Source organism: Ursus maritimus, unplaced genomic scaffold, assembly GCF_017311325.1.
Source record: "Ursus maritimus isolate PB19 unplaced genomic scaffold, ASM1731132v1 scaffold_31, whole genome shotgun sequence".
Taxonomy (NCBI): domain Eukaryota; kingdom Metazoa; phylum Chordata; class Mammalia; order Carnivora; family Ursidae; genus Ursus; species Ursus maritimus.
The window spans coordinates 17,077,555-17,091,824 of record NW_024425675.1 but is presented as its reverse complement, the minus strand read 5'-3'; the positions used below and the strand labels follow the sequence as shown (position 1 = coordinate 17,091,824).

The following is a 14,270-nucleotide window of genomic DNA, read 5'->3' as shown; positions in this document are numbered from 1 at the left end:
CTGGGTTCTAAAGGGCAATACATATAGCCCGACTGATCAAACGAGAGCTTTGGTTCTATTTTTGACTGGTTGCTGTGAGTAGATGTACTTAGGTCTATTCTCAGTTGCACAATCTGCAGTCTGTACTTGGAGAGCTACGTTTGTTCTTTTAGGTTACATGGAAATGTCATGTGTGAAAAGATTGCTTCCGTGTCCTAAATAGGACTTTAGTGACTGAAGAATATCATCAAATTATCTTTTGCTAATGGATAATGGACATGGTGGTTAAAAGGCTGGGTTCTGATGCATGGCTTATTTTCTCATTTATAAGATGGGCATAATAATTGTACCCAGCTTCATGGTGGGTGTAAGGATTGAATGGGTTAATACGTATAAGAAGCACAGTGACTGACCCAAGCCTATTGTTCAGTAGGTATAAGCTGCTATTTTGTCATTGGGGTTGTTTTCATTGTGATTAATTGAAAGCTTAAGAAAAAAGCAGGTGTTAACTATTGAAAGGATAGGCAGAAGTGTGTCCTAGGAAGAGGAAACCAGAAAGCAGTATTCTTGTAAAGAACTGAAGGACAGTATGACCGAAAGCCCAGAGTTAGAGGTGGAAGGGTGGGTAGGAACACTAATGAGTACTGAGGTGGAGAAAGTATGCCTTAGCCCAGAATTGGCAAGACCAATTTTTCAACTTAGAAATATTACTCTGGCTGAAGGTTGAGTACCAGATGGCAGTGGGTTGCGACCGAGTGAGAAATGAGAAATCGGAGGCAGACAATATAGAAAACCTTTTTTCAAGGTGGTTGGTAGTAACAAGAAGGAGAGGAGAGGCTATTTTGATGTGATGTCTCTAAGGAAGGGGGAGCAGGCCGAATCTGAAACGGAGTGGGACGAGGAGACTTAGACCCAGGAGGACACTCATTAATATGAATTGGAAAAGGAGGAGAGATGACTGGTTTCAGGTGTGTTTTCAAGTTTGGTGTGTTGGGTGAGGGAGTTTTTCTGGGTGGCTTGCTAGGTACTTGGTTAACTTGAAAACAGCTGACGGAAGAGGCTGCTTGCATGTAGGCCTTCTGTTGACACCATCACTTAGAGGCTTACCAGCTTTTTAGTTTCTCATTAGATTCCTCTGCACAGTGGCATGGACAGCCAAAATATAAAACATATTGGGGGACTATAATCTCTTTTCACATCTTTGTGGCCAGAACCAAATTTGCTGTTGACTTATACAATGTCAATTTACCTCCCTTTCGGAGATGCCATTTTTCTCTTAACAACCTTTGTTTTCCTTTCTGAGGCCCGATTACAAGAAAACAGCCTCAGAGTCAAACAACTGGTAATCATTCATTTTTTTTTTCTCTTGGCTTTCCGCAGGATGGGTACTGGGCGGATCGGGCCTGCGAGCGGCCTCTTGACTACATCTGTAAGATGAAATCTCAAACCCAACCCTCGGGAACAGTGGAAGTAGAACAAGGCTGCCAGAAAGTGAGTATAGAGCGTGCACAGTAAGTTCAGACCTGAAAATATCATGTGATATCTTGGCTTTATTTTTTTGGCGATTAAGGTGCTTTTTTATTGTCATAGGGTAGCCGAGTGTTCTAGCTGTTTAGACATTCAACGGGTTCTTGTTAGGGTTTGGCATCATTGTTCCTGCTGAAAGCCTCTTCGGGTGTTCTCTACAGTTACTATGGGTGCAGGTGGTCAGCAGCAACTTTCAGAACGCCGTGGGAATTCTCCCACCCCAATGGGGGAGCGAGAACAGAGACTAAAACCACGCTCATGGAGCCTGGTGAGGGTAATGAGAGTCAGGTGGGTTATGGTTATGGAAGAAGGGTCATTGAGGCCTTGGTAGTCGATTGTCCTATGGGTTGTAGAAACATTTCCAGTAGATAACCATAAGTTTCAGGTAGCAAACTATCCTGTCATTTTCTCCATTTATAAGGATGTCCTCCATTGAGGATGCTGCTTCTGATGGGGATTGCTCCCAGTAGATCAGACTAGCTGGTGGAGCCAGCAGTAACCAGCTACACTGAATAAAGCCTTGCCATCTTAGTATCCATCACCCTCGCCTGTCCCTCGGTTCGTCCTACCTCCCCGCAGCGCTGATAATTCTTCGAGGTTAAAGTAAATAATCTCTGTGAAACAATTTCTACAGCATAAAGAAACAACAAAATACAGGGTGTACGGTTATCATTTTCCTGTTTAACTGCTGAGTTGCTTGTCTTCCTCTTTTTTTCCTTTCTCACTTCTCTTGGATAAAAATAAAGTAGAAACTAATTTTCTTTCCAAGCATGTCATGTTGTGATCAGATCATCTTGTCACAAACACCAGAAGGCTGAGAGTTCATAAAACATAATTTAGGACTGTCCAAATAAACCATCAAGAAACATCGAGCAGACACAAAATCAGAGACCGTTAGAGATATAGAGGATCTTTGTGATAATCAAAATCCCCCCCTTTAATTTTTATGTGCTGGAAATTCAGCCCAGAGAAGCTACGACTTTCTTAGAGTGACAGAAGCAAGGTTAGAACCCTGGCCTCTCAACCCCAAGTCTCTCTACTGGGACTACTGGGTTCTCTACCAGTGTACTTACATATTCCTTGCCTAATCATATGGCTATATGGGAGAGTGTATATTATTCTAATGTTCCATAAATAAGAAATAATCCTTAAATGTTATTACTTCTATACAATTGATCAGAGTTTATATACATGTAACAGTTTATACAGATAATAAAAGTTATATATATAGTGTAGTAATTGTCGTATCTACCATGTCTGGTAAAATTCAATTTAATCAGTAGGGTGGTAATAAGAAAAATAAGATAATATCCATAACTGTTAGTTGAGTGTAGTTATTATGCTGCCAATGATCTTAAATGATAAACATGATGTTCCTGATTAGACAGAAGGGGAACCTGAAGCTCAGAGACATTAAATAATTTGACCAGTTTAAAAATACCTGCTATAGGTAAGAGGGCTGGGAAGACTTGAACAACAACAAAAAAATCCACTCACTAGCAAAGAAAGATAACAAGACTTTTTTTTCTTTCTTTCTGGGCCTGAGCACTTGGTGGTGTGGGGACCTTTTTGAGAATTCAAAACCACAGGTGTGTTATACAGATCTGGGGTTCAGCTTTCAATTCCTTGCTTTGTGGAAAATTGGGGCAAAGTGGTCCTGAGTCGCTGAAATTCCAGGATGTCTGACAAATGCAAATGTTACACTGCTTGATACAGAAGTTCCCTTTTCCCGGCTGAGGAGGAATCCTGTGGATGAGTTTGAAATCTGAAATTATAAAATCTAGTACCAGGAGCTTTAGGTGGTGGGATTAATGGATGTGACATTCAGATGAATGTTTTTAAATACTTACAGAAATGAAAGGTAAACTTGGAACCCTGGACCAACCAACCAAGTTTTCTTATTGAGTGCTCTCATTATGATTCACTTCCAAATATTTTTGATTTCCATTAAGATTTCTTTGATCCTTGAATTATTTAGAAGTGTGTGTGTGTGTGTGTGTGAGTGTTGGTATCAGTGAGGTTTTTGGTGGTAGTGGTGGGAATTTTGTTTTTTAGTTTCTAAATAATTAGAGACCATTGATTTTAATTTCACTTCATTGTGATCATATAGAATTTTGGTTGTTGTTACTTGCTGAGACTTTATGGTCTAGTTCATAGATTTTGTGAATATTCAGTGTGCTTGGACAGAAAGACCCTGATTGTTCAGCTCAAGGTCTATATATGTTGATGGGAAGAAAACTTAACAATTTATATTATTTAGATGTTCTATATTCCTTGCAATTCTGTCAGTTTTTGTTTTATATACTTTCCTCTGTGTTATATCTTCCTGATACATCAGTCCTTTAATTATGTAATTACTTTCCTTATAAATAATGCTTTTTTAACCAGAAAGTCAATTTTAAATAATATCAATATTGCTGCAGAAGCTTTCTTTTGCTTGGTATTTCCCCAGAATCTCTTTTTTTCAATTAATTGCTTTTAATCCTTCTATGTCATGGAATGGCTCTTGTAAATATGTATCTGCATTTTTATTTTTTATCTAATTTGAGGAACTCTGGCTTTTTATTGGCAAACATGAGTTCAGATTTTTTTTTTTTTGCATACAGATATATTTGCATTTGTTTCTACCATCTTATTCTGAGCTTTATTTTATTTACTGTTCTGATTTCTTTTCTCTCTTGTTTGTACTTTCCTGCATTCCCCTGGTTCTGTTGAATGTTTTGATCCCATTTTCCTCTACAGGTTTGGGAAAATATATTCCACTTTTTTTTTTTTTTAATGGTTAACCTTAGGTTTTCTTTTCCTTTTTTTTTTTTTTTAAGATTTTATTTATTTATTTGAGGAGAGAGAGAGATCACAAGCAATGGGGAGGGGCAGAGGGAGAAGCAGACTCCCTGCTGAGCAGGGAGCTGCATGCAGGATTTGATCCCAGAACCCTGGGCTCATGACCTGAGCCGAAGGCAGACGCTTTACAGACTGAGCCAACCAGGCACCCTAACCTTGGGTTTTTAACATACATTTCTGATATGAAGTTAATCAGTATCTGTCTCTGCTTCCTGAACAGAATGAAGTTTATTATTCCACTTAAATATTAAAAATTTTTTTATCTTGGAAATAATGTTAGACTCACAAGGAACTGAGAAAGAAAGCACAGAGAATTCCCAGGTGCCATCTACTCTCCTCCCTCCAGTGAGAACTTCTTATGTAACTAGAGGACAGTAGCGCAGTGAGGTAATTGACATGGGTACAGGATATTAACTAGATCCTACATCTTGTTGCTCTCCCATACCTTAACTTCTCGCCTGCAACTGTTATCTTTGCTATTCATACAGGCATTTAGACATGGATTCACTAAGACGTTTATTGGTTTCTTTGTTCCATGTGACTTTTAGGCCATTTATTCTTCCTGACTTAAAATTCCTTCTTGCCAAAGTAAATCTTTGAGTGATTTTTTTTCACTGGTGATATGGGAGTGGAAAACTCTCTGTCTTTATCTGAAAATGTCTTGATCCCTTCTCACTTTGCAGAATAATTTAGGTAGCTTGTTTTAAAATGCTAGGTTGAGAGCAGTTTTCAGACAGCACTGTGTATATATCATTTCATTTTCTCCAGGCCCTTATTTTTGCCATTGGCATTCCTGTTATTAAGCTAATTCTTCTTTTTTAAAAGTGGGTACTCTGTATTTTCTCTCTGATTGATTTTAAGTTCTCCTCATTGTCTTTGTCATTCTGCAGGCTTTCAGCACAATATCTTGAGACTTGGATTAGTTTTCTTTTGTTGATACTTAGTGTGCTTCATTTTTAGAATTTGTCTCTTTTAATTCTTGAAAATTATCAGTCAATTTTATTTGGTGATTCTGAAACTTTTCTTTGGTTGATTTTCAAGGTTTTCATTCTATTTTTTGTTTTCTTTCCATGTTTTGAAAAAATCTCTTTAAATATGTTCATCTCTCTGCTACATTCATTCAAATGACTAATCTTCCTAAAACCACATGGTTTCAGGATTATAGGATTATATATATCTAGAAATTCTATTTTTTGTGTGTTCAGATCCTCTTGTTCTTTGTTCATAGCATTTTGATCTTTCATTATTCATTCTCCTTCTTTTGTCTTCTTTTGTTAAGTAGTCTGAAACACGTTTTTTTAAAGACCTTATCCATTTATTTGAGAAAGGGAAGGAGAGCACAAGTGGGCTGGAGGGGTAGGGGGAGAGGGAGAAGCAGACTCCCCACCGAGCAGGGAGCCCAACATGGGGCTCAATCTCTGGACCCTGAGATCATGACCCAGACTGAAGGCAGATACTTAACTGACTGAGCCACCCAGGCTTATTTTTATATTTTATTTTATTTTTTTAATTTTTTAATTTTTTATTTTATTTTATATTTTTTTCCAGATTATTTTATTACATTACTTGCTGACTTTCCCATAAAATGAGCCTCACGTGGTTTGTAATTTTTGACTGTGATAAGTCCCCATCCCATCCCCACCCTAAGCCTCAAACGTCAAAGCCTTACATGACCCGTGTTGTGCAAATGTTTCTATTGTGTGGTTCTGCATTTTACTTCTCTGAGTGCCTAGGAATTTCTCTGTTTGTAGACCAAGATTTATTTTATGTTTTTGGCTGTGGACTCTAATACAATGTGAATAGTGTCACGTTGGGACCAGCACCCATCTCTGGCACAGAATCAGTATTTTTAACAGAAGGATTTTTTTTTTCTGCACCTAGAACCCCAGGCAGATGACAAGAATCTGCTATTGCCTGGTTCTGCGAATAGAGTTTTCTCACTCTCCTTTCCCAGAGGGGCTCTCCTTAATGGGTACCATATATTTTTGAAAAAAAAAAAAAAAGATTTATTTATTTATTTGAGAGAGAGAGAGAGAGCACGAGCATGAGCAGGGCGGGGCGGGGGGGGAGAGAATCCTGAAGCAGACTCCCCAGTGAGCATGGAGCCCAACATGTGGCTCGATCCCAGGACCCCGAGATCATGACCTGAGCTGAAGTCAGTAGTCAGCCGCTTATCTGACTGAGCCACTCAAGCGCCCCAGTGGGATCATCTTTATGTAAGAGCTTCAGTTCCATTTCCCTGCCCCAGGTGGGCTGATGGCCAAATACCCTCATTTAAACGGACATGAGTACCCCTGCCTCTAGACCCTAGTACCCTAGTCTAGGTCTGGTACATGATGGGGCAACTATAGTCTTGGCTTGAGCATTTCCCATTCTAGCATTTTCATTTTCCATGTGTTTTCCTTACCTGAAGATTTCCTTAAGTATGGATTTTTTGTTTATTGTTATGTTTTTATTTAGCATTTCTGTGTGTTCGAAATATAGGAGAGGAACCCTGCTGAATCATGTTGCCAGAAGTTTGATGAGAATTCTTCTTGGACCAGATGATACAGCTTTCTAGTCACTACCTACTTTTGGCTTTAGTACACAACTAGGTTTGCTACTCAGCAAATTATTTCCTGTGGCTACCTATTCTAATACAGAAACCTTGGCCATTCTGTTCAGGTTCCTCAGTACGCATTTCACAAATCACCTTTGTTGGAAGAAGTATCAGGAGGGGAGAGAATGAATGCCCTGACCCTAGTTTTGTGTCATAAGAGGAACAATGTACTACTGTTTTCTTTATTCATATAAATATTTTTCATTGCATTTCAAGTTTTCCACATTTGTGTTCTCTACATACTTCTGTCATTTATCACTTTATGTTTCACGATAGAACAATTGTTCAAATAATATTAATATTAATTAAATCCTGGATAATCTGCTTGATAACATTAATAGGGCTGGAAAAGACATGGCTTCTACTGCTATTTGATTGGACACACACTTTCAACATTCATGGAAGCAAACCAAACCTGTATAAATGAAAAGGCTTACTTAACAACTGTTGAAGACAGGTATGCAACTATTTTAATTTTATTTGAATGTATGTCAAATAATGAAATGTTTTCAGAGAAGCCTAAATATCAACACACTCTAAATTTCTGTAGATTATGTGTGATCTTGAGGTATGGCTTGTGAAAGTAGGAGCATTAAAAATCATATCCTTATTTGGATTCTTCATTGCAATTACTGTAAAATATTTTGCTCCTTTTAGAACTATAAAGCAATATTCAGAACAGTTTGTTAATATGCTAGTAAACATAGTTTGTGGATCAGACTTTTTTCTGATCTAGTATATATCAAATTGTTTCAAGTAGGGAGGCTAAGTAAAATTTATTAGTTCAAAAATGCCGCTTTCTGTCTTTACCACTACCTCCACCAGAAAAGGTGGTAAGAGATTTACTGAATATTTTATTATTCCTTTACATTCTTCTGTTTTTCTAGTGAGTTTGTTTGTTTTTTGCTTTGCTACGTTTGCTAGACTGATAGGTTCAGAAAAATCACATAGACATAGAGGATTTTATATAACTTTTGACTTCTAGAGTCCCAACCATCTTAGAGGTTTTAGTTTTTATTAATTTTTCCCTTAATCTTTGCAAAGCACTGGATTAAGCACAGAAGAAACTTAAAAGAAATTTTAAAATGTGCATTTGACTTATAATAAAAAGGTAAGAAGGTTTTGAGTTTTAATACTATAAGTTATATCCATTGACCTATCAAGGCATACCCAATAAGATGTAGAGAATACTATTGATATTTAAAAAATCCACTGATAAAACCAAAGAAAGAAAGATATAATAGAATTTGCATAGTCTTTGTAAAAGAGCGTGTGGTTCAACCATGTCCTTTTTTACATACAATTACACGTCTAATATATTGTAGCACACTCATATAATGCTAATGCCTGAAAATCTGAATATAGATACTTTTTATCTTATGGCAAGATGAACTTTATGTCTTTAAGTACTATAGAAACATATTCTGATCTGCACTGTAATTGATCTTTTGGTTCATTGGAGCAGAGATTTCCCTATATTTTATATTTTAGGTTTGTTTTCCTTTGTGTTTTCTATGATATTTATATTCAGGAGCTCACTAACTCTGTGGTTAAATTTGGTTTCTAGACATTTGATAAAAATTGAATTTAGGACTTTAAAATTTTCTTGTTTGTTCAATTTAGGGAATGAAATTACTCAGATTAGGGTCATATAAATATTCTATTACGGTAACCTCCGCATTTCCCTCTCTGTTCTCGCTGGAGTCATCCACCTCTCTTTGTTCCCGGAAACTTGGAGACTCACTTTTCTTTTGCTCCAAAGAAAGATTTTTGCCTACATTGCTGCCTCATTGTGTCATGTTTGTCCGTGAAGACAAACTTTGGTTGCTTTACTAACCAAATTGTGTCATTACCCGATTATGCCAAATGTAGGGAAGAGATCCAAAGGGAGAGAAAATGTGGGAATTTGTGACTCTGCCCAGTTTTTTCTAGAGACTGAATCTCTGCTTCTCTATTGTCCCTCAATAATTTTCTCTTCTGTTTCAGACCTGAGATAAGAGAATAAAATTGAGGGGGAAATCCACACAGATTTTTCCATCTGTATCATCCTTGATAATGTTACACCCTCACGATTTACTTAACCAAGAGCATTTGAAATATTTGGAAAGTGGACTAATTTTTTTTTTAAAGATTTTATTTATTTATTTGACAGAGAGAGAGAGACAGCCAGCGAGAGACGGAACACAAGCAGGGGGAGTGGGAGAGGAAGAAGCAGGCTCCCAGCAGGGTGGGGAGCCCGATGCGGGGCTCGATCCCAGGACCCTGAGATCACGCCCTGAGCCGAAGGCAGACACTTAATGACTGCGCCACCTAGGCGCCCCTGGACTAATTTTTTAAACAATGTATTTTGAAATGCTGTAGTTTTCTCCTTTGCCTTTTCAGAATTCTCTTACATTTTGAGGAAGGGCCGAGGGGCTGGTGAGGAATAGAGAAAAATAGTTTGAGTATATTTGAATGATTTTATTTACGCAGCTCTCTGGTGTTTTCCCCTCATTTCCTTAGTAGAAATTTGCTTAATTTAAATGACCTATCAATATAACATGAGATGTTTGGATTATCAACGAAATCATAACTCAAACATACAACTGAGATACTTTTCATGCGGCTAATTGGAAAAATTCAAATTTCTAAAATTTAATTAATTTTTTTCCTTAAGATATGAACAAGCCTTTCTGACTAGTTTGGTTGGATTGAGGCCTGAAAGATATTTTTGGACAGGACTTTCGGATGTGCAAAACAAAGGGACCTTTCAGTGGACCATTGAGGAAAAGGTTCAGTTCACCCACTGGAATTCAGATATGCCAGGTATGTGCAATGCTTGGGGCTGAGGTTTTAATTCACCCTACAAGTCCATTATCCTTCCATGTACCTTTCCAGCATAGACTATGTGTATCAACTATGTTCTCAGCATTTTATATTTCATTCTTTCTTTATTTTTTAAAAATTTTCTAATTAGCTCACAGTGGTCTAAGAAAACAGGAAAGATAAAACTACCCATTGTCTGCCACTACTCTGTTTGAAAAATATTTAAGGAATCCTAAATGGCCACAGATGTTCCAAATGGTTAACTTATTTCTGTAAAGTTAAAACTATATGAAAGGGATTTAAAACTTTACAGTGCAAGGATGAATGGGACCATCAGTGGGCTTCGGTGGCGGGACAAGGCATTGCATTTGTGTGGAAGGCATTATTCGACTGTCTTGGAGGCACTGCCTTGCTTAGCCTTTTATATGTCCTGGATTTTATTTTATCCTTATAAGTAACCTGCCAGGTGAGTTGAAGTATCTTCATTTTAAAGATGTAGAAACTAGAACTCAGAAAATGTATGTGACTAGAAATATTCCAAGCGTGGATTTAGACTAACCCATGTGATTCCCAAATCTGTGTCACTTGCACTCACAACACCGTGCCTCCCTATCAGTTTTGATTTGCTTTCCCTAGTAAGTAGTTCTGGAAATAGCCTCTGACAGAAGGGGGAATGAACCATGAGAGACTATGGACTCTGGGAAACAAACTGAGGGCTTCAGAGGGGAGGGGAGTGGGGGATTGGGATAGGCCGGTGATGGGTATTAAGTAGGGCATGTATTGCATGGTGCACTGGGTGTTATAAGCAAACAATGAATCATGGAACACTACATCAAAAACTTACGATGTATTGTATGATGACTAACATAACATAATAAAAAATTATTATAAAAAATTTTTTAAAAATTAAAAAAAATTAAAAAAAATAAAATAAAATGGAAATAGCCTCTGAAAGATTGTTTGCCTTCTTTATACACTGGCATCACAGCATAGGACATGACTCTGTATGACACCGTCCGGAAATTCCACATCCTTTATAGCAAATCTTTCGTTGTGTCTGGGCTAAAAGCTAAAGGAAGACCATTAGCTCAAGTGCATGAATTTACAACTTGGCCTAATAAGTCCTGATCTTCAGAAGTTCTTTTAATGTGTATTCTCAAATTATTGACAAATTAAGAAAATAGATCAATAATTTGGGTATAGTGATTCTTAGTGAATTATTGAATGTTCTCAAAGTACGATTTCATTTTTTTTTTTAATTAACTGGGCAGGATATTAAGAACTGTGTATACACTTTTTTGTTTTGTTTTAAACATCAGTAGGAGTGGTAATTCTTACTTTCTAGGCCAAACTCCTTTTTTTTTACTGGTGTTGCTCATTCAGCAGTAGGACTCTGAGAGATTAATCTTGGAATGTCCTTAGGGAATAAAAATGGATGAAATCAGAGCCATAGAGAATCAGAGATCATAGAGAAAATGTTTTGGAAAAGATGTGCCTCCCCAGAACTGTGAGAGTTACCTCTGAACACTTAATGTCCGTTAAGAGAATAATAATAAAAGATGATCTCATTCTAGCAGCAAAGACTCCTGCTGTTTTCAAAGTTCCACCTTATGGAATTACTATTTGGAAATAATCACAACTATAAAACAGATTTATAAATTGTTAAGCTGACCGTAGTCCTCATTTTATCTTATGTGCCTTTTTATCCACTAACACTGGCCCTCATCACAACTCTGTAAGGTAGGTAGTGATATTTGCATTTTAAGTACAGGAAACAAGTCCGAGGTATTTGCATATTCAATGAATAGCTAAAATCTCTAGCTCAGTTGTATTTCATTTTGGAGTGTGAGAAGAACTTCTGTTCCGAGAGACCTACAAGGGCCCTATGGGGAAAAAATGGCTTTAAAAAAACTTTTAAAAAAATTAAACCATTATTTTTACCATTATGGTAAATTTTATCATACTAAAATTATTGTATTGTTAAATATCTGTATAGGGGCACCCTGACAGATGTTAGAAATACAAAATGTTATCAAAACCCTGACACATGAGGGGCGCCTGGGTGGCGCAGTCGTTAAGCGTCTGCCTTCGGCTCAGGGCGTGATCCCGGCATTATGGGATCGAGCCCCACATCAGGCTCCTCCACTATGAGCCTGCTTCTTCCTCTCCCACTCCCCCTGCTTGTGTTCCCTTTCTCGCTGGCTGTCTCTATCTCTGTCAAACAAATAAATAAAATCTTAAAAAACAACAACAAAAAACCCCTGATATATGAGATCAAAATTCTGTTAGGGATGTAGGCCACACAAATAAAAGGTAAATAACAGTTGAAAATAGCATAAATGAATTGCCAAATGCTACTGGATTTCTCCTCCATATTTTCTCTTCACGCACAGACTTTTTTTTTTTTTAAGATTTTATTTATTTATTTGTCAGATGATGGGGGTGGCGTGGGAAGCGGCAAGCAGAGGAAGAAACAGGCTCTACACTGAGCAGGGAGCCCGAAGTGGGACTTGATCCCAGGGATCCCTGGGATCATGACCTGAGCTGAAGGCAGACCCTTAACCAACTGAGCCACCCAGGCGTCCCTCTCCACATGCAGACTTTACCACTTAGTTTCACAGTCTGGTTTGTACTGTGTTCTGCGAGCATGGTCAGCTGTCTGTAGCACCTGTTAAGTGAATTCTACTTTATATATTTAATACAGGGCGGAAAACAGGATGCGTTGCCATGAGAACTGGAGTTGCAGGGGGCTTGTGGGATGTTTTGAGATGTGAAGAAAAAGCAAAATTTGTATGCAAACACTGGGCAGAAGGAGTCACTCGCCCGCCGGAGCCCACGACAACTCCCGAACCCAAATGTCCAGAGGACTGGGGCACCAGCAGTAAAACAAGCTTGTGTTTCAAGGTGAGTATCGACTGCTAAGCTAATAAAGAATGTGGAATATGTTCCGGCCTAAAGAATCACATGAGGACTTAACATAGAGCCAAAACCACAGTGCCCAGGCTCGACCTGCAGAAATTCTCATTTTATTAAGCTGGAAGGGGAGCTGGGCTTCAGTTTTTTAAAAAGCTCTTCTTGGGTGCCTGCTAATGACCAATTGTGTTTTAACCAACTAACATGACTCACAGAAGCTGTCTTCACGCGCCCTGCTGTCATCACTCTCCCTCTGTCTCTCCTCTCTCGCAAGCTTCCTTGCCTTAGTCTGAGCTCCCACCTCCTTGCATCTTAATGAAAATTTCTGTTTCCCTTCATGCTATCCCATTTTGCCCTGTTCTTAAAGCCCAAGTGTTTAGGTAAGTGCACTGATAATGCCCATGTGGCATGAGAGAGGTAATGCTCCATGGTTCTGAGTTAGCCCCTGGTTGTAAACGTCTGCTGGGAGATGAAGGCATTGTGAGGTAGGGGCCCATGGCTGCTCTGTGCCCTTTAAATGATAATTTGATATTCTGCTATCATTTCATCCATTGCAAGGCCCATCCATTTTCTTCTTAGGGAGTCAAGTTGAAAAACAAATGAGACAAAAACCTCCGTGAATGATGCATTGGGGTGTTTTTTTCACTCTTGTAAGTCATATCCTTTCTTGAGAAGGTTAGATGTAGCCAAATACAGAAATGTGCTTATCTCCTGCTTCATGACACTGTTCTCTAGTGTCCCACTCTCAGGACGTCTTGTGTTCAGTGGCATATGGCCATGGCATGCTTTGTAAGGTAGGGAAGGTTGAGGGAAAACTTGAATTACTCACATGTATCAGAATGAGGCTGTTAGTCTTCTGTAACTCAAGGGGTGTGCCTAGTTGGCTTAGTCAGTCCCACTACTAGCCACAGAGTCTGCTAACCTGTTCAATCCTGATTAGCCAGTCTGGGCTTAACACATAATTTACCTAGAAGGGAATGTTTAGGGCCAAGACAGGAGAGGACTATGTAAATGGGTTAGTTGAGGATGAACACAAAGCAAATCGGGTGTTTACTGTGGCATCTAGAATTTTTGGAATTAACTACACAAAGGCCAGTTTCATCCTATACACAGCCGTTCTTCCAAGGGTGGTAGGCTGTGGAGATTTGTTGCAGGATTTTGAGAGAAGTGGCAGAATTCTCCAGAGCTGGGAAGTGAACAGGGTTCTGGTAGAGATGTTATCCAGGTGGATATTCAACAAATCGGAATATGGGCTTCCCTAGAAAATTATATAGTTTTGGAGGTCTTAGGTAGGGTTTGTTTGGAAATATATGGACCATCCTTGTACAGATTAAGATAGGGGAGTTATTAATAAATTTAAGTGATAGTAAATTTATTTAAGAAAATAAAATCTTATAGTGGAGAAGGTTGAGGTTTTCACAGGAGTCTTGGGAGTTACTGATGTGGAAACTTGCTCAAGGTACTTTTGTCCAGATGGCTCAAATTAGGGTCAAGGTGAAGATTGCCTTGGGTTGCTTGGTGAGCGCTGGGCACCCATAGTCTGTTGGGAGCAAATCTCATTTCCCACAAGCCTGTGATGGTGGGGACCATGACTCATGAGAAA

At 38.5% G+C, this 14,270-nt stretch overlaps 1 protein-coding gene across 1 annotated transcript in view; it reads left to right on the top strand.

Annotated features, from left to right (window-relative positions):
* MRC1 (mannose receptor C-type 1) overlaps window positions 1-14,270 on the top strand; it is a 91,738-nt gene that overhangs the window by 41,863 nt on the left and 35,605 nt on the right. The window contains exons 9-12 of the mRNA XM_008692051.2: window positions 1,360-1,470; window positions 7,291-7,406; window positions 9,606-9,754; window positions 12,459-12,658. Of these exons, the coding sequence (XP_008690273.1) occupies window positions 1,360-1,470; window positions 7,291-7,406; window positions 9,606-9,754; window positions 12,459-12,658 (576 nt within the window). The remainder of the gene's footprint in view (window positions 1-1,359; window positions 1,471-7,290; window positions 7,407-9,605; window positions 9,755-12,458; window positions 12,659-14,270) is intronic.